Raw genomic sequence first — 21,144 nt, 5'->3', positions numbered from 1 at the left:
TCAGGGTTTCCATTTACTTCATTCCCTTAGGGAATAGTAGAAGGGCATTGTTTGGAGAGAAGGTTTTCAGCCCTAGTTGAGCAAGGAGGTTTAAAAAAAATTCTTTTTAATTTAAAAACTGTTGCCCGGGACATGCCTCTGAAGTTTTTGTTTTAATGATGCTAAGATGGGGATTAGGCCTCAATATTAAGTTTCCAGGTGATTAAAGTACATCCAGGGTGTGGACCACTGAGTAGGAGTATGACAGCTGGGGCTCAGTGACATTCTGACTGTACCATGGGCACTGTCTCACCATCCTAACCATGACTGGGCACAAGTCCCCCTTGTGGTTCTCAGGAGAAGGGGAGAGGGGAGATGTCACACTCTCTTTATGGGTATTTCCCTGAAATTGTACATAACCCTTCCCACATGTCTCATTGGCCAGCACTTCATTACACAGCTGGGTTTCTCTTCAAAGAGGTTGACAAATATTGTCTGAATGCTGAAAAGTCCTGTGTCCAGCTAAAAATTAGGGCTACCTTTGCTATCAGAAGGGAAGGGACAAATACTTGAAATAGGAGCTAACAATTTGTGCCATTGAGGATGCCTCCCTTCCCCCACCCCACCACAGCTGGAATAGAACTATTAAGTTACATGAGAACAATGGGTGTGGCTCAAGTCCCACTGAAATATGCTTTTCTTTCTGCTCCCATCACCCTGAGAAATCACCAGTCCTACAAGAGAAGAATTCCAGGGGAGTTCTTCAGAAATCCAGGCCTCCAAATCTTTTGCCCCTCCAACATAGTGAAGTGGGTGTTAGCTTGTTGAGAAAGAGCAAGGGCTGCCTTCTCTGAAGATCAATTCTTCCAGATTTACACCAGTGTCAGGAGCTCTCTCATTTCATTCTGGAAGAAGCAGATTATTTTCACTGAATCGTAAATATGTTTAACACTCTATTATACTAACCTTTTAAACCAGTTGTCTTGGGTGGTTGCAAATCATAGCTCAGAAGCAACTTTCTAAGATTTAAAGGCCCTTGAAATACCTGGATCCTATAATTGTTCAAGATTAAGAGTGGAGGGTGTACACCTTGCTATAAAATTCATTTCAAGGAGAGAAAGCAAAATCCTTTGAGCTGGTTCCTGGTTTTTCTTATCTGTCTTTTTTCACTCCTTATTCAGCCAAGGCTTAAGTCAAAGAGGACAGTCAAAGACATTACTCTTCTACATGGGGTTGACACTCTCTTCCTTCCCCAGTGTTCCAGGACCTGTGGAGGGGGCATCCAGAAGCGTGAAGTTCTTTGCAAACAGCGCATGGCTGATGGCAGTTTCTTGGAGCTTCCTGAGACCTTCTGTTCAGCCTCAAAATTGGCCTCCCAGCAAGCCTGCAGGAAAGATGACTGTCCCAGCGAGTGGCTACTGTCTGACTGGACAGAGGTATGTGTGGTCCTCAAAAGGAGATAACGAAAAAGGTATAGGAACAACATGTAGGGTGGTGACATACATCTGAGGTGTGAATCTAGTCCCCTAAATTGTATACAATATTGCAAATCAGTGTTACCCCAAAAAAATCTTTAAAGAAGACACCCCAAAAATATACAGAGGGTAAGAACAGAACAAAATAATCCTCCTTACATTATGGAGCAGTATTTTTCTATGTAACCAACTTTTAAGTAGGCTGCTGGGACATGAGTTAAGCAGCCAGTCCTTACTCAACAATCAGTCATAAATGTTACCCGGGGAACAAAACCAGGCTTCGTTCATGTGGTTGGGGCCCCAGATCCTTCTCAGAACACTGGGTTATTATCCCTCTATCTCCATGTGTCCCCCCACCTCCTGACCTCCCTGTACCTCCTACTCCCAGATGTTTCTAGTCTGTACTCAGGAAGGGCACAGCCTCTTCAGTTCTTCTCTTCCAAGTACTGGACAATAAGCAGCATGATTTATTAGGAAAAGAAGGCCAAGGAAATCCTGCCTTTTTACTGTCAGTTTCCTGGCTGCAAAACTTCAACAACTTCCCAGCAAGAGAATTTGATTTCCCCTGTTGCTTTTGCATTTGGGGAGCTGATGCAGCATCACTCACCATTCCTGACTTTACCTCCAACTAATCTCCTTTGCCAAATAATCCTCCGGTAACATTAGCATAAATTAATCCATTTACATCCAGCATCAACTTACTTGTTTTCAGCCCCATCTCCTACTTGAACTCCCTACAACTCCCTCAGCTTTATAGACCCATGTATGTCCCATAAAGAAGTCTCTCCAAAATTGCCTCACACACAGATTTAGCCAAGAACACTAGGCCTGAAGTGAAGTGTCCAAACCAGATTCAAAGCCCGCCCCCCCACCTTTGTTGCATATGAGCATTTGAATTGGCCTTGCTGACCCCATTAGCTGCTTTGCACAATATTCAACTCCCAGGATGGAGTGGCTGCTGGTTGAAATATATCACAGGGCTACTTCCTTCCACAGAAAAGAAAGCTGCCTCTGAAAATTAAAATACCACCTTTTTCAACATAGGTTCTTAGAGTCCTCATCCTGCATTTGATCAACCCATACAGAGTCCCATCAGGTGGTACCTGCTGAGGACATTGCAGTTGAGCTAAACTATATTACTACAGGTCTTATATTTTGGCAGTAAGATAGCTTTCTGGTAGCCTCTCACACCAGATGTCCCAGAACAAAAAGAAGATTTTTTTCATCTACTAAAATTAATTTTATTTCATCATATTAAAGGATTGAAAGTATATGGAAAGAGCATGTGTGTGTGTGCCTATGGAATTTGTCAATTTTCCGATGGAATGGTGACTTAGGATTTGGTGGTCTAGATGAGCAAATCCTAACAAAAATAGCAGTGCGGGAGAGAACACTGAGGTGTTTCCTGGGTGATTGGTTCTGGCTGAGACCTGCTGAGGGCAGAGGGAGCTGGGGAGGAGGGTTTGTAAAAGGTATTGACTTGTTAAGCCTGGCAGGGATAGTCTGCCATGGGTAGGTTGCTAAGAACAAGGCTTGTCTGTGTCATAGTTGTCCTTCCATGTTCCTGGAGTTTGTGGCCTCTGAGCATGTGGGACACAGGGAATTTAAAACCTTTCTTTCAATCCACAGATTTGAAGAAGGGACCCTGGAGATTAAGCACTAAGGAAAGGAGACTGCTAAGCTGAGTCCTGTGGGCCCCATTAAGTAAAACAAATCTTTGGAATAGTATTATGGAGAGTTTAGGCTCAAAGACAGGCAAATTTAGGTTGTAATCTCGATTCTACCATTTTTGTGGGCTAATTAACTTTTATAGATCTGTTTGTTTACCTGAATAATGGAGATTATAATAGTGTCCACTTTTATGATTATTGGGAGACTTGAATTAAATGATGTATATCAAGTGTTTTAGGCCCAGTAAATTATAGTTACAATTCTCTTCCATCCCTGCTCATTGTCAGAAGAAGAATAAAAGAAAGCATTTACCTTCACTGGTTAGACCCAGGGTCATGGCCTAGACCTCCCGTGGTCTTTGCCCATCTTCCTAGGGAGGAGGAAGTTATGTTTTGGGAACTAGGAGTTGTGTGTTATTAGGTTTTGAGCTATCTGAGTTGATGAATGGAAATTCCAAACATTGGGGAGGGGCTGGGAATGGTGGGAAGTCATTCACTGGGATTAACTGGGGATGTTCCCAAAGGCTCCACATTGGCCCTGTCATCTCTACAGCCTTTCCCTTTGCTCTCTGGCTGAGATGAGATGTGCATTCCAAAACCCTCCCCCACCAAGAAAAACTCCCTTAGACAAAGGAAGACCTGGATGATCTATGGGTGTTTTTTATCCTCAACTATCTGGGCTCAATCTCATGGTTACTGCACAGAATCCCTCAGAGACAGAATTAAGCCAAAGTTTTAGACACTTCAAACAAAATTGCTTTCAGACTCTATTCTGAGAGTAAAACCTCTCAAAAGGCCTTTGCTTTTTTTCATTAAAAGAAGCCCTCTATCTCCTGAAAGACTTGGCTATTAAACATTTTTAAATCATAATTTGGGGAAAGTTGTTACCCCCAAATTACAGGAATGAAATGAAAATCAGGATAGTACATTTTAGTGCTAGAAGGAATTTAGATGATCCAATGGCCTGGATATTCCTTTCAAGATTAAAGCCACAGAGCCCTCTTTTTCCATTTCCCCAGTGAAATGTTACTATGAAGCCAAAAATCTAAGAGGTAAACTGAGCTGTTTTGGTTGAAGCCTGGGTAGAGTTCCCAGATCTCCAATAGATGGGTCTCCAGATCATCTGAGAGGTCCTTGAACCACTTTCCCCACAGTTAGAGAACACGGTTTGAAAATCCCTACTCTAACTTGGTTTCCTTATTTTAGAGATGTGGAAATTGAGCCTTGGAAAGAACTAGGCTTAACCAAAATCATAAACCCATCTTCTGACATGCAGTCTATTTTTCTGCATGGCAGCCCTAAAATAACCCTACTTTTAAAATTTCCAGGCTCTTTACCTCCATCCCACCTGATCCCTGGATTTGGCGCTGTCATTTACAATAAAATAAAGGATAGTTGGTGTCTGGAATCCACCATTGTCGGGGTACAAAAGCGATGGGTATTTTGCAGCTTAATCATCTTTCAGGGTGGTGTATATCACAGCACTTTGAATAGAGTAGTTCATTTCCATGGCTAACATATAAAACTTGAAAATATAAGATAATTTTCTTCGGTTTTTACTGTCATTTTTCAAGTTAACGTGGCACACTGCCATGACCCCAGTGCCGGCTTTTATCATCTGAAGCCTGAACTACTGTGGCAGCCTCTTAACTGACATACCTGCCTGCCATCTGTCTTCTCCCATCCCTCCCAAACACTGTTGCCAGATTAACCTTCTCAAAACACCTCTTTCATCATTTTACTCCTCCCTTCAATGGCTCCTCATTGCTTTATGGACCAATTCCAAAACTCCTGTCTGAAAATTTAGTCTCCAATGCCTTGCCCCAAACTACCTCTTAAGCGCCTAACACTCTCGATTTAGTCTCTCTGTCCAAACAGGTTAGTTCTGCCCCCAGGCCTGCCTTGGACCTTTCTTCTTTGTTTTTTCAATGTAACAAACTATTTTATTCTGTAAATTTACCCAATCTGGAGACAAACACAAATGAGGAATTCAAACATTGAAAACCACAAACAAAAACTAAAAAAATAACAACAAAAGAAACCTTAGTTACATGAGACTGTCCTAATAAAGTAAAATATTTTGGGTGTGAACCAACATTGCTCCAAGCTCTTTCCCTCACCTCCCATGGTTATTCTTGGTTCTCTACACCCACCCAGACGCTACCCATTTTCAACACCTAAGTCAGGAAATCACAAGCATTCCATAAGCCTTCAGCAATTGTTAGCACCAATTTTCTGTACCTCACTTGTCTTTTAGTTTTATATATTTTGCTAAATTCTGTTATTCCTATTTCTTTAAACTGCTTGATTGAGGTATAATTTACATACCATAAAATTGAATTTTGCATAATATTTTCTAGTTTAATCCAAGTTGTAGCACATAAAAGAACTATGTGCTACATATTTATGGTGGCATAATATTCCCTTACACAGTTATACCACATGTGGTTTACCCATTCACCACTTGATGGACATTTGAATTGTTTCCATATTTTGCTTATTATAAATAATGCTGCTGTGAATATTTGCACACAAGTCTTGGTGTGGATGTATGTTTTCATTTCTCGTGGGTAGAGACCAAAGAGTGAACTTTCTGGGTCATATGGTAAATTTATGTTTAACTTTTTGAAAAACTACCAAATTGTTTTCCAAGGTGGTTTAGTTGCACCAGTTCATATTCCCACCACCAACACATGAAGGCTCTAATTTTTCTACTTTGTTACTTTTTTTTTTTAAAGATTTATTTATTTATTTATACAAGCACTGGGTACAGTCAGAAGCGCAGAAGGGTGAGAGAATTCACCAGAGCCAGAGCTGGGAGCAGAGCAGGCAGAAGGACCGAAGTACACTACTGAGGGGAGCAGCGGGCGGCAGGAGAGGTCTGCGCGCCATGTGGGACCCTCCTCCGGTGGCCGGGGAGCAGCCAGGGATCGAACCGGCGCTGCAGAGGCTGTGGGCAGATTCACAATCCAGCGCTCAACCGCTGCGCCACCGGGGAGGCCCTCTACTTTGTCACTTTCAATAAACAACACTATTATTATCTCTTGATTATGGTCATGCTAGTGTATATGAAGTTGTATTTCACTGTGGTTTTTATTTCTACTTCCTAATACTGTTTCATCTTAGTGCATTTGAACTTTTCCTCTCATATGATGACAGCTCCTTGATTTTAGAAACCATCTCATACGTCTTTTTTCCAATAGCATCTAGCCCCCCACCTCAAGTGAATACATATCACTTAAATGATAGTTGGCTTTAAATATTATTTCTTTGTGATGGAAGAAGAAAGGAACTAGCATTAATTGTCATTTTAGTGTGTGACATTTCAAATATTTTATCTCATTTAATTCCCAACCTTGTAAAATAAGCATGAAAACTGGAAACAGACTCAGGGTTTAATTTGCCAACTAGTGAAACAGTAAGCTAGAATTTCAGCATAGGGCTTTATAAAACACAGAAACTCTAAATCCCAGAGCACATAAGTAAAAATAGGTAAAATGTCTATGGGGAACCTTAGAGAATATCTGAAAGGTGAATGTGGCTACAGTATGAACATGTCTTCCAGAAATGTTATATAATTAATATTTCTCTCTCACTCTCTCAGTGGCTGTTGCATTTCCAAGGAACTTTTCTCATGTTTTGGTGACTTTGGGAGCCCACACAAAAACCCATTAGCCTCTGCTTCCCTGTGTTTACATGCATTTGATCTTTCTTTTCCCGTCAGTGTTCCACAAGCTGTGGGGAGGGCACCCAGACTCGAAGTGCCATTTGCCAGAAGGTGCTGAAAACCGGCGTCACAGCCATTGTCAATTCCTCCCTGTGCCCACCTCTGCTGTTCTCATCATCCATCAGGCCCTGTATGCTGGCAACCTGTGCAAGTGAGTAGTCAGAGTTCTGTGGGGACAGGGAGATGAGCTCACATACAAGCAGCCATAGCCATGCCATAGCCTATCCTAAACCCAAGGCCAGTGGAAGATCTCGGGCAAAAAATCCTGTGGAGGGCAGCAGTCTGGAGAGCTCAGCTGGATTTGGAGCAGGAATCTTAATTACCAGTGGCCAGGCAGAATTCTCTTCTCTGCTGGAAAAACAGTTTGCAGGGGGTAGAGCAAAGATCATTTGCTGGCGTACGGAGATCTGGAAGCCGGAGGCAGCATAATACTAATGAAGTCTAATGTTATCCACTCTGGGGTTTTAAACTGCTCTAAACAGATTTGTTCTGTTTAATATTAATCCCTAGAGTTATAACACTTCTGGGCTCTCCTCCCCATGCGCATTAGGGCCCTGGTGCTCTGCTGGACCCAAAGGGTAAACACTGAAATGGAGACATTCCCCTTCACATTGTCCTCTGCCTCTTTTTATAATTCTGATTTTTTAAGTCCTTTTAATGAGAGGAACTGCCTTTCCCCTGGGTTCCTCCTCCCTCTAGAACTCTGCATCTCAGCTTCTAGGGGCAAAAAGACCCAGCAGGGTGATAGTGGGGTGCCCCACTGCACCTCATTAGTTCACTGTTTGATTGCGACAGGCAGCTTGATGGTCCACAGCTGGCAGTCAGTTCCTCCCATAAAACCTAAGATGGTAAATGAAGGCCCTGGCCAAAATAAATGCTGTAGGCCTTTCTTTCCTCTATGTCCTTCCTCTTCACCCTCTCCATTCCCTCTCTCCTGTCACTGAATCTTTGTCTTTTATCCTCTGCTGTTCCCTTACCTTTCTCCATCTCTCTGGTTCTCATTCCAGGGCCTGGACGGCCAGCCACTAAGCAGAGCCCTCATATTGCAGCCGAAAAGAAGGTCTACATCCAGACGCGCAGGCAGAGGAAGCTACACTTTGTGGTGGGGGGATTCGCCTACCTGCTCCCCAAGACTGTGGTGGTGCTACGGTGTCCCACACGGCGCTTCCGCAAGCCCCTCATCACCTGGGAAAAAGACGGCCAGCACCTCATCAGCTCTGCTCACGTCACCGTGGCTCCCTTTGGCTACCTGAAGATCCATCGCCTCAAGCCCTCTGATGCAGGCGTCTACACCTGCTCCGCTGGGCCGGCCCGGGAGCAGTTCGTGATCAAGCTCATTGGAGGCAACCGCAAGCTGGTGGCCCGGCCCCTGAGCCTGAGGAGCGAGGAAGAGGCCCTCATGGTGCGGAAGGTCCACCCAAAGGAGGCCCTGCAGACCCACAAGCACCAGAACGGAATCTTCTCTAATGGCAGCAAGGCTGAGAAGCGGGGCTTCACTGCTGACACAGGGAGCCGCTACGATGACCTTGTGTCGAGGCTGCTGGAGCAGGGGGGCTGGCCGGGAGAGCTCCTGGCCTCGTGGGATGGCCAGGACTCCACAGAAAAGAATACGTCCTCAGAGGAGGACCAGCACGCAGAGCAGGCCCTTCTGCACCTGCCTTTCACCCTGGTCACTGAACAGAAGCGCCTGGACGACATCCTTCGAAACCTCTCCCAGCAGCCCGAGGAGCTTCGTGACATCTACAGCAAGCACCTGGTGGCCCAGCTGGCCCAGGAGATCTTCCGCAGCCATCTGGAGCACCAGGACGTGCTCCTCAAGCCTTCTGAGCGGCGGCTTCCCCTTGTGGCCATTCCTCCTCATAAACACGTGTCTGGCTTCACCAGCTCCCTGCGGACCTCTTCCTCTGCAGAGGCTGGGGGCGGCTCTCGCAGGCCTCACCGCAAACCCACCATCTTGCGGAAGATCTCTGCTGCCCAGCAGCTGTCCGCCTCAGAGGTGGTCACCCACCTGGGACAGACTGTGGCCCTGGCCAGCGGGACTCTGAGTGTGCTTCTGCACTGTGAAGCCATAGGCAACCCAAGGCCTACCATCAGCTGGGCCAGGAACGGAGAAGAGATTCAATTCACTGACAGGTGAGCCTTGCAGCTACTGGGATTGGGGGGTGTGGGGGGAAGCAAGGGGCCACAGGTTGTCCAAGAGACCCTCTTCACACTTCCTTCAAGGTGTTTCCCGGGATAGCAGTTAGAGCACTAAGCCTCAGGGATCACATCTTGGATTCAAGCCTTCTCTCACCATTGGTAGACTAAGAGCAAAAACAGGGTGTTTACTTTCTCTAAACTCTGTGCTCTCATCTTTGTAAGATAATAGTGTCTATGCCCATCCACCCTAATCCCCAGAGGACCCCAAAGATGAATGAGATGCTCTCCTGATAGCTTTGAACTTCTGGCTGAAAAATAATCAGGCCAAGTCATTATTACATTACCACTTTGTGAGATGAGCCATTGAAAAGCTTCAAAACGGGGACACTGTCTCCATGTGTGTGGTAGGAAGAGAGGCTCCCCCAGGGCTGGGAAGAGAGTGCAGCCAGAAACTGCTGCACCCTCTGTGTGAGCCCTTCCTCTCTCTGGGCTGGACAGGGCTGTTTGTTCCAGAAAGATTTTATTTCCAGCCAGTCTTGTGATTAATTATCCTAGTATCTCTTAGTGTCTCTGTTTTGATATGCTTCTCCTGGAATGACAGCATGTATGACTTACTGATTTCCTTGGGCCATAGCCATTCATAATGTAAAATCAGTAGTGGCTGTAGAATTAATAAGCACAGAATTTTTTTTAACACTACATGGGTACCAACCACTATGCCATGCTTTATGAAACCATACTTTATAGTAGCCCTCAAAACAATGATTTCTGGTATTCAAAGAGCAGTGCTCTCTGATAGACAAGTGTTAACTCTTGGTGTATGTCATCTCTATGCATTCCAACAGCCCTGAAAAGTGGGTACCATTTTTACCCACACTTTACAGAAGAGGAAACAAAATCTAGGAACTTGATAAATATCGTATTTATTAGGTGGCAGAGCCAAAATATGTGACAAAAATCATCACTTGAATTATACAGTAACTGTGAGGGGAAAAAAACCTGTAAGGCCCTCCAACCCAGAGTCCTCACCCAGAATCCATGCCTGGTGCTCTTTTCATTAAATCTACTTCTAACAACTATTGTTAGGCTAATCCTCTTTTCTAGTTTACTAGTTTTGTGTAGGGAAGGAAATAAGTCAGGGTTTATTGTGCCAGGTGTGATGCCAGGTTTATTTATATGAAGCTGAACTTTTTATTCTAACAGTCAATCCACAAGTGTGACATCAACCTCCAGTTTTACATTAAAAAATAAGTTCAGCTCATCCAATATTACATTTTTAGTAATAACTGGATTGAGGACTCAATATCAAGTTTACTTGATTCCAAAGAGTAGTCCTGGCTGTGCTTCTAAAACTTGATAAACAATCTTTGTCCATCATTCCCACAACTTTAGTACCTTTAAAATGTCAATAATATTGCCTCAGCCTTAGTAAACCAATAGACCAAAGAACTTCAATAATAATACTAAGTATTTTTTTTCTGTGTGCTCTTATGATATACCAGACAATGTGCTTAGTGCTTTCAAAGCATTTTTTTTTTTTCATCTTCCCAGCAAACCTATAGGGTAAACACTACTGTTGTTACCACATCTTAGATAAGAAAGCCGAGGCACTGATGTTGCACCCACACCCAAATACAAGGCAGCATAAGAGTCTGAGTTGATAATATCTCTTCTTGTTTGTTTCTGGCTTCATTCCTTCCCAGCTTGAACTTTGCTTGATCTGCTTAGTTGCTATGATTTCTTCACTTCTTTCCTGATCTTTCATATTTATAGTAAATTGTTGCATCAGACCAAAGTTGTAGTAAATCCTTTTGAGGCCACAAGGTCACTGAGAATCAGGTCCTGTGTCAGGCCACCAAAATGGCAGGTGCCAGAGACAGTGGTGCCTGGCGCTCAGGTGGATGATGCCCTAGAACTCACTTCAGCCATTGTACCTGCCCCACCCACTGAGCCAAATCATGCAGTTATTCCCACCAATCAGTTAGTTCCTCAAGTGTGCTTCCATTTTATTCATATCTCCTTAGTCTTTGCCCAGGATTGGTGCTATTGAGATTTAAGGGTGCGGTATGGGGGGAAAGATGGAAATTAGAATTTCTTGACTAACTACATACACACTGCCCCCATGTCAGCAGTCATCACTTGACTCATAGACTAAATGTGAAAAAAGCCTTTAAAAACCTTTCATAGTCATCATCTCAATGTTCACTGCAAGGTGTAACATATGATCTGTGATCCCTACTTTAAAGATGAAGAGATTAAGATTCCCAGAAGTTGAAGGACTCAGCCAATGTTAAATAACTAGTAAAAGGCAGAATTGGCAAGGGCAGTTTCAAACTCCAGGCCATGCTTTTGGAGTGTATGCGTACCTCTCCCTGCTTCACCAGGGACACCTAGCTGCATCAAGACCTTTGTTGTTTTCCACCAATTCTTCTCAGGGTTCCTTCCTTTGAATAGTACCTACTTCCTCATGAAAAGCTGTAGAACAAGACAGATTGCTGGGTTTCTCTTCTCCATCATGGAGCTCCATGATGGAGAAGATAAACTTTTCATTAATATATATATAGTATCAAGCATCATGCCTGACACATTCTGAGTTCCCAAGAACTACTTGAATAAACAATATGAGAATTTAAGCAAAAGAAAAAACAGGCTGCTGGGAAGAGAGAAGGGATGATTAAAACTCTGCTGTGCCTGCAACTGCAAGGAGAATATTGAGGTCATGTCTTACCAAGACGTCCAAACAATGTCCTTGTGTGCTTTTATGAAGCCCAAGGCCACAGCCCACCTACATCACCTGGGAATACAGGAATGTTATGGGAGGAGCCAGATAAGGATTGAGGGCTTCTGTCTAATCTTGCCAATACCTTTCACATTTCATGGCCACCTTTGCTGCATTTCAAAAGTGAGGGGGTTGTGCCAGATCATTTCTGTGGTCTCTTCTACCACCTTGACTCATTTACAGAAGAACATAGAAGGTTAAAACTCATAGGTGATGGGGAGTGGAGAGAGCCTTGAGTGCAGTAACTTCAGAGTTTGTTGCACACGCTGTTACTGGGTGCGCCCCAAATGGGATTCAGTGAGCACATGAGTTTGGGATATGATCGCCTAAAACTAAACAGATGTATTTATTGCTGGACTTTACTTCTATATTTTTAATATTGTGCTTGGTTTTTTATTATAAAACTAATAAAGGGGCTATAAAACAATTCAAATAATACCTAAATCTATAAAGTAAAAATGCAAGTCTCCCTCATCCCCCAGTTCTATACCCCAGAGAATGTTACTCTTAATAATTTGGTATACATCCTTTTGGAATTTTTATATATTTTATTGTATTATATATAAAATACATATAAAGGCATAGCATTTGGATTTTTAATGGGATATTACTCATGTTTAGAAATTTGACTTGGTTTTATTCAACAGCATGTCTACATATCTAGGAGACGTTTTCATAAAAGTATGTAGAGCTCTATATCACCTTTTTAAGCAACTGATTACTGTTTCAGAATGCATTTAACTATCCCCCAATTGAAAATTTTCTGTTTTTTGCCTTTTTTTTAACTTTTTAAAGATTGCAATGTGTGTTGTGACTTTCCAAGTGGATGATATAGTATGCACTGTTTTCCAAGTACTTCTTTGATCAATGAACAATTTCTTGGCCCAGTAATCTCAGGAATACCAACAATTCTTGAGATACCACTTAGAAATCCTACTTTTGCCTTTTGGTTTTCACCTTACTGAGAATCTGATCCAAATAACTTTAAGATGAATAAGCAGACTCTTGCCAGAAAAAACAGAAAAACAGCAGGTTCTTGCCAGAAAAACAAATATGGCTGCTTGCACTGACAGTACTGAACATGCTAGTACTAGGACAGCAGGACTGGGTCCTCAGTCACTAGAATACTGGTGGGGGTGGAGGTGGGGAGCAGCATTAAAAGGCAAATCACCATGAAGGGTATGATAAAGCTGTTTTACAGTCCTTGTCACTATCAAAATTTCACTCTAGCTCTCTCCTTGACAGAGCTTTTTAATGCAAATTACAACTTGTGGTAGAGAAAAATAAGAGATTTCTGTTTCTGATCTTTGACGTCATAATTTTTCCATCTTACTTAGCTGGTTAGTAAGCCTTGTGGCGTGGTTTTCTATACAGTTTTCCAAGTACAATTTCAGAAGAAGTGAATGTATCTGCACAGAGCACACAGGCAGCATGGAGCTGCCATTGGGACCGCTTTGCTATGCACTGCTGGTGACCTCTTTGTGTTGGGTTTCATTGCTTGTCATCATTATTGTGTTCAGTAGTGGTTCAGAGACACTCATTTATTTTCAAACAGAGAAGTGCTGAAATGTCCAGTGTTATAGTGCAGTTAGTCTGGTTTTGCTTAGTACCCAAATCCATCTTTCTAAAAGAGTCTGAAAAAATGCAGCTGGCTATTGGTTGGTAGGACTTAGCAGTGTATTAAAGTATACTTGAAACAGCCTGCACCAGCAAGATAGGTCAAGGAGGAAGAAACTGAGAGAGGTGTATTATTTCTTTGGCTTTCCAATATGCCAAAGCTTGATTTGAAAGAAATTAGTTTTGTGAAAAAAGGACTATTCAGATACTAGTGCATCTTATCTTACATATAGTTTACTAGTTAAAATAAAGTCACATGTTTCTTAGAATATCAACTTCCGAAGCAATAGTCCCCAAATATAATTTAACAAACTGGTTCATCATGATCTATACTTCTTCCTTTGTTTCACAAACATCCCATGCTTACTCTGAACTAAAACTTACATTATATAATGGGTATGGAGGGAAGGAAGACTCATTCTCTGTCCATCAAATCTTGGTTTGGGAGTCAGGGAAGTAAGTATAGTATTTAAGTGATAAGAGATGACATCGTTTATTTATTCCTCCCGTAAGTGTTTATTAATCTATCCCTTTTTTTTCCCCCAAATACAAACCTATTCTCTAGGAATATTGTGCAAGAGAAACAAAAGTCTGTGTTCTCTTGCAGTTTACATGGATTTAGATTTCTGCTCATTCTATCTTAAAAAAAAAAGCACTCCTCATCATTCTCCATCCCTTTAAGTCTGCTGTTTTAGCCACAGATTTTATTGTTATTTGGCATATTGTTTATGTATTTGTTGATTGCTTGTCCATAAGGGTAGAGACTTTCTTAATTGCTGTATCCCCAGTGCTGGGAAAAGTACATAGGACCAAACAGGTACTGAGTTAATAGTGGATTAGTGAATGAATAGAATAAGACAATAAACAAAGAAAAAATTGCAAGAAAAATGTCAAGTGGTGATAAATGTTGGGCAGGAAATGAAAACAAGGATGTAATAAGGAATGGTTTGGTGACCAGTTTAGAAGGTACCCTGGAGAGGACATCTGCAAGCCAAGACTTGAGGATAACCAGTGTTCACCCTGTGACATAGAAGAAGAATATTCCTCTATGGGGAAAAGCAGTGCAAAACCCCAAAGTAAAAAATGAACTCAGGCCATTGAAGGAACCCAAAGGAAGATCATTTGACTGGAGTGTGGTAGTGGAATGGTATAGAATGAGACCAAGAGAAGGCTTAGGTTTTGTCTGACATTTGGAGAGCTATTAAGCTGGAAAGTGAAATGGTCTAATTTCCATGTTTACAGATTCAAACCGAACTCATACTTGTGGCAAGTGGATTTAGAGGTGCATGGGTAGAAATTGGGGGGAGGGGAGGTGGAGAGTTAGTACAGGGTACTTTGCAACTGTCCCTTTGGAATTTACAGATACCTGCTGACCTTAGATACAATGACAGATTCCAGCAAATCCATAAATAAGGCAAGCTCACTCTTCTCCAGAATCTAACAAACCCTGAAGCTCTGTTATAGGCTCAAGTAACCCAGACCACAAGTTTGCATTAAACTCCAACAGGCAAGAGACTTCTCTTTAAACTTCTAAACTTTAAAATATCAATACAGGAGGGGTTGTCACATTCCATATGCATAATAATTGTAAGGAACTCTCTAGAAATGTAGACTAGCAGATCCTACCCTGCTCCAGAAACTCTTTCTACAGTAGGGCCCCCTCTTTGCATTTTAACAAATACCACAGGCAGTTCTGAGGTCAGAGATTCAACGACCACCTTTAAATGCTGAGATAGAAAAGGGGAAGAAGGCAAACTTCAGGGTGAAATTCTGTGCCTGCTGTTAGTTCTGTTAAAAGGTTTGGTGAGGTAGACAAAACTCTGTTCTAAAAGGACATTTAAGGGCCTCCCCCGGTGGTGCAGTGGTTGAGTGCTGGGTTGCGAAGCTGCCCGCAGCTTCTGCAGCGCCGGTTCAATCCCCGGCTGCTCCCCAGCCACCGGATGAGGATCCCACATGGCGCGCAGACCTCTCCTGCCGCCCGCTGCTCCCCTCAGCAGTGTACTTCGGTCCTTCTGCCTGCTCTGCTCCCCGCTCTGGCTCTGGTGAATTCTCTCACCCTCCCGCGCTTCTGACTGTACCCAGTGCATGTATAAACAAAACAAACAAACAAATAAATAAATAAAAAACATGCCTCTATTTAAAAAAAAAAAAATAAAAAAAAATAAATAAAAGGACATTTAAGAATACCAAGCACTCTTCCATCCTCCTCAACTACCCTCCTGCCCTCCCCTTTACCTGCATGTGGATTAGATTGAGTTCATAGGGACATTGGGTTAGAGACCAGACTGAAAACAAGAGGACCTGTGTGAAGGGAGCAGATGTGCTGGGTGTTAACAGACCCCAAATCTGCCAGTTTGGAGGAAAAGTTCTGGACTGACCAGAAGGTTAAATGACCAAAGGTGGCCATCTGATTCAGTCTGGACTTTCTGGCACAGCCATTGAGAGCAAACTAGAAATTCCTTTCAGGGAGCTTGTGCCAGATGATTTAGAAAACAAGAGAACTTTGTCTCATTTTCTCTTTCATTACTAAATCCTGTGGTTTGTGTGAATCCATAATTGACTGGTTTCACTATATTGCTGTGCTCTGCCCTGCAAGGTCCATCAGAAAAGTATTTGTAGCCTCACTTCATGGGCCTGGTGCATTAATGGCACTTGGTACTTATTGTCCAGAAGTAGCCAACTTAACAGCCAAGAAATATTTTGCATATAGAAAGCCATCCTTGGTACCCCCAAGATTAATCATGAATTATATAAGGCCCTATATATTTCTACTTGATTTGGTATATTTATATAATTTATATAAGAGACAATTTACAATTGCTTTCTGTTTCTAAGGTAGCATGCAACATACACTTGGAAAAAGACCCCCACAAAAAAGTAATTTCTTGTTTCTTCAAAAAGGAGGCAGTTGGGCCTCCCCTGGTGGCGCAGGTGGTTGAGCACCATGCTGTGAATCTGTCCACAGCCTCTGCAGTGCCAGTTTGATCCCGGCCTGCCAGCGAGGGTCTCACATGGCGAGCAGACCTCTCCTGTCTCGCCCACTGCTCCCCTCAGCAGTGTATTTCATCAGTCTTCCTGTTCTGCTCCCCACTCTTTCTCCAGTGAATCCACTCATCCTCCCGCAAATCTGGCCTGCACCCCGGATCTTGTATAAATAAATAAATCTTTAAAAAAAATAAAAGAGACAGTTGTCTTATCTAATCAGACCTGTCAGTAGCATTCTAAACAAGCTAAACACTTCTTCCTAAACCTGCTTTCTTGCTACCTTAGAAATCACTCTCACTGGTTTGCTTTTCCTCAGTTTGTTCTTTATCATCTTTCTGAACTTCTCCTCTTCTACCCAGCTCTTATCAATCATCTTGGGAATCTTATTCCATCTGCACTAATAATTCTGTGACTCCAGCGTTCCCCTGTATGTCAGCTATCGTTATATCTATAGCCAGGCTAAATCTCTCTTCTTTTTCTTATGTACAAGTGTTTCCTGTCCATTCCTGCCCAGACACCTCACAAATAGGTTAGTTCTAAGTCTCTAAACTGCTGAATCCTGATCCCAGTAAAGTGCACCCCATCTATCTAGCTTCCCAAGCTAACATTTTTCTAGACTGTTCTAGTTCCTCAGTGGCTCTTTCATCTCCCAACTTTCTCTGTTCTCTCTCTCCTTTGGCTTACATTTGTCACCTTCAGATGACAGCAACAGCCTCCCCACTCTGTTTGCTTTCTCTGGATTAGTCAATCACTGCCAGTGGCTTTTACATTTCTAAAAGGGTTGTTAAAAGGCTGTTGAAATTGAATCTGGGTTGTTATGTTAACATGCTCAAGATCTCACACTTAGTCAGTAGTAAAACTGGGATTTGAACTCCAGCTGTTAAAAGGGTTATTTAAAGAATGGCTTTTATATTTTTTAAAGAGCTGTTAAAAACAAAGAAAAGGAATAAATAGTGGTGGCTGTGTGTGGCCCGCAAAGCCTAAAATATTAAGTATCTGTCTCTTTGCAGAAAAAGTTTACTGATTTACGCTCTAGATCATTCAACATGCTACTGCCAGAGCCTTTTTCTAGAAAACCTGTCCATGCCGGTGCCATGCTTAGAGTCCTTTTGCTGACATGCCATCACTTAAGGAGAAGTTACAAAGACCTTAATATTATATACAATATCTCTTACAATCTAACACCTGCTCCGTCTTTTACCATGCCCCCACCTCACTCACAGAGCCCTGCCCCCCAGCAGTACTCAGCTACCTCCTGTTTCTGAACTTACCTTGGGTCTCCTGACCCACTTTGTCTACCTAATCCTCCCTTTTCTTACAGGAAGTCCACCCATCAAATTTGGATCACCACTACTACCAACAAACTACCCTCTGCATAATACCCTATCTCAGCCCTACCACTGTAGATGAGATTTAGCTATTTGTTTTTCAGCATCACCTTCTGGATTATGTTCATCTTTCTTAAGGACATATGTCTTATTTTCTACACAATTCTAAGAATGTAATACATACTCAACAGATGATAAACTGATGAGCGAATGAGTATAGGACTAATGGACTCCACTGATTAGTAGGAAGATGTCCTAATTGCTGGAACCTGAGATCTGCATGGTTTTACATGATCTGAACATGAGTCTTTATATACAATTATGGCAGAGTTCCAGAATGATATCTGCTTCCAACTAAATGTCTCTGCCTTGCCAACATGTTCTCCACTAGAGAAGTTCCAGGAAATCCCAAGTTCAGGCAAAAGCTATGCTACACAACTGTACAATTTGAAAGGCACTGCTGTAGAGTCAGTACAGAGCATGATAGCTATGGTATCCAGTCTCCCACCACAGCCCAGCCAGTGCAGAAATCACATCATCTTTACCTCAACACTTATTGAGCATCTACGTTGAGCTCGGTATGGTTTCAGATATTCTCCACATGTTCATTTGTTCTTAACCCTTTGAGGTTATTTTTACAATTTTTAAAATGTTAAAATTGAAGCACAGGAATATTAGACTAACTTGCTCTTACACTAAATCAGTGGTTAAGCTGGCATTTGATCCCAAATCAATCTGGCTTCAGAGACTATGCCTTTATTGATTTCAACCTTTGCAGAATACATGGATTTGCCATTGTTTAGGAAAAAAAGGAGATATTAGGGTCAGGTTGGCTCAGAATAAATTAACGTTGAATCCTCTGATGAACTGACTTCCAGTCTATAAGACTTCTGCTCTTCTTTTGGCACATCTGTTTTAGGGAGGAGCTTTTCTTCTACTCCCGGGCATTCTACCTTTACATACACACACCCAGCTATAAATACTCACCATGCTAGGCACATAATAGACACTCAGTAAACATTATAATTGTTCCATCTGTGTTTGTGTCTCTTGCTGTGCATGTTTACAGTGTTGATGGCCTGTGCATGTGTGTGTTTAGAGACCTGGACCACAAGCAAGATGAAGCTAAACCATTCCATGCTTTTCAGTTACTCTGTATAAACACTGAACACTTATTGGTCCCTCCTAATCTTCACTACATATTGAATTAAGGTTCAGGCAAAAACTGATTTTCATTTGGGTAGGGTCCAACACTAGAAAGACCTTATAACTACCCAATAGCTAATACCAGGAGGTTCATGAAATATGTACAAATAAATGTTCAATATTTCTATATCTGAATCCAACTCTGAAAACAATATAAGGATATTGATGACTTCCTTATGGAAAAGTTAGATTCTCCAAAATTGGCACTGGAAGTTAACTTACCAAACGGGAGAGGAAGTTAGATGAAGATTGATGCTTTTCTCTGAGAAAGATCTAAATACTGCTGATAAGTAGTAGAGAAGTCCTTGTTTGTTATTCAACACTGTTGGCCCATAGTGAGCCAACATTACACATAGTGCAGCTAAAGGAAGCCTTAATGCACTTAAACATGACTTTCCTAAACGTTATGTGATTTTTTTCAAAAAGAATCCAGGTGAAGATAAAGAATAATATAAGGCTGGATTGCATGAATCAAATACCAACTCCTTCTTTAGGGTGGGGAAAAGACTCGTGGGTGATAGTCCATCAACATGCAACTAGGGAAAAGAGGAATGCCTGGGAGTTTTTGCCTTGTAATCTCTAAATCTAACCCTGTTTTCCACCTATGCTGATTCTGGTTGGGCCCTTCTCACTGTCTCCATCATCTTGGTCAAGAGGAGCAACCGGAAGGTACATCATTTAACACAGAGAGCAACCTACAGTGGTAGGAGGACAGAAACTCTAAAATCAGAGCAACTTAAGCTATACTTTCAATTATGCTTAGTATCCTGTGAGTCCACTTTAACCTCTCTGATCACTTTAACCTTGGCTTTCTCGTTAGTTAAATTAAAATCATCATACCTTCTCTGCAGAAAAGCCAAGGTATGAAGAACAGAAATATCCATGAAGTGCCTGGTTCATAATGGTTACTCATCTGTCAGTATCTGTAACAATCACCACTTAGATTAGGAGCCAGTGTATCACATCATCTTCCAGAACATCACCAAATAAGGAACTTTACTCCTCAAAATAAGGAATGCCTAGCAGTTGTTCAGAGTTGAGGTAGAAACATATCTAGGAAAACAGTGTGATGAAACATGATCAGCCCAAATTGAGGCAACAGGAGGGGATGTTTATAATCCACTGGCATTTCCTTGCTATTCCTATTTCTGATTTGATAAAAAGGAGAAATCTATGTGCTATAAATTCTTATACTTCACAAAAAGATTTGGACAATGTTGAATTGGAGACAGTGTTGAATAGGGGATAAATTAAAGAGAATGTGGAAGACTTTGTCTTGGGCAACAAATTGTATCCACAGATGGAAACTTCTCAAAATGAAAGAGAGACTCGGATGGAAAGTGCCTCCAGGGCAATTTCAGAACCATGGCTGTGAACAGTACTGTATGTAAGTTACCCATTTCAAGTTGGTAGATAATATGAAAACTGGAGTCAGGGCAGATAGGAAAGGAAGAAGAAACCAGTTGCAATTTGGTTTTGCTTGTTTCCTTTATAGAACTAAAGGAAATGGGATGACAAATGTTTTTCCCGGTTGAAAAATGTAAGACTAGAAGTCAGAGAAAAAGAAGCTGTTCCAGTAAATACATAAGCCTCAGCAAAATAAAATAAAAATAAAGTGTTTGGGAGAAGTTGTCATGCAAAGGTCCCAGAAATGACCAGCATGAGTCAGGCAGCAGAGAGCATGGGGGGCCATTAGCCATATCCCTGAACTAGATCTGTTTCCCTTGAAAGCTTTATATTTCTCATTTACAAGGTAACATAGAGGAAGCTTAGCATCAGAGACTATTCGTTTAGAGTCTGGGTTATCTTAAAAGAATGCCCTCAATTTATTATTCCCAGGAACATCTTAGAAAATGACAGGGTTTTTTCAAAGTAGTTAACATTTTTATGTAAATGAGGAAGACACTGAAGCAAAAACCAGAAGTGAAAATTCTTCTATGTTCTAGGTCAGCAACTTTTTATTTTTCCTTTTTAATTTTTTTTAATTGATCTACAACACTGGGTATAATTCAAAGGCAAAGGTCACTCCTCCTCCTGTGCATGTCCCCACACCATACCCACAAGGCACCCTTAGTCCTCCAGCAAACCTTTCTTACCAAGGGCCACATAGTAACCATTGTAGTTTTACAGACCATCCTTTCTCTGTCCCATCCACTCGACTTTGCCACTGTAGCAGAAAAGCAGCCATAGAAAGTATATAAACTGGTGTGGCGTCTTGCCAATAAAACTTTATTTACAA

General features: G+C 42.0%; 1 protein-coding gene across 5 annotated transcripts in view; it reads left to right on the top strand.

Annotated features, from left to right (window-relative positions):
• The window catches only part of ADAMTSL1 (ADAMTS like 1), an 861,052-nt gene that overhangs the window by 750,967 nt on the left and 88,941 nt on the right, over window positions 1–21,144 (top strand). For all 5 annotated transcript variants that reach the window (XM_054689145.1, XM_054689144.1, XM_054689147.1 and 2 more), the window contains 3 exons: window positions 1,236–1,415; window positions 6,849–7,002; window positions 7,859–8,984. In XM_054689145.1, coding sequence (XP_054545120.1) covers window positions 1,236–1,415; window positions 6,849–7,002; window positions 7,859–8,984 — 1,460 coding nt within the window. The remainder of the gene's footprint in view (window positions 1–1,235; window positions 1,416–6,848; window positions 7,003–7,858; window positions 8,985–21,144) is intronic.

The sequence above is a fragment of the Talpa occidentalis genome, unplaced genomic scaffold (genome assembly GCF_014898055.3).
Source record: "Talpa occidentalis isolate TD23 unplaced genomic scaffold, MPIMG_talOcc4v2.1 talOcc4.7, whole genome shotgun sequence".
Lineage (NCBI taxonomy): Eukaryota > Metazoa > Chordata > Mammalia > Eulipotyphla > Talpidae > Talpa > Talpa occidentalis.
The sequence above is the reverse complement of the archived record's forward strand: the minus strand, read 5'-3'. Positions and strand labels throughout refer to the sequence as shown.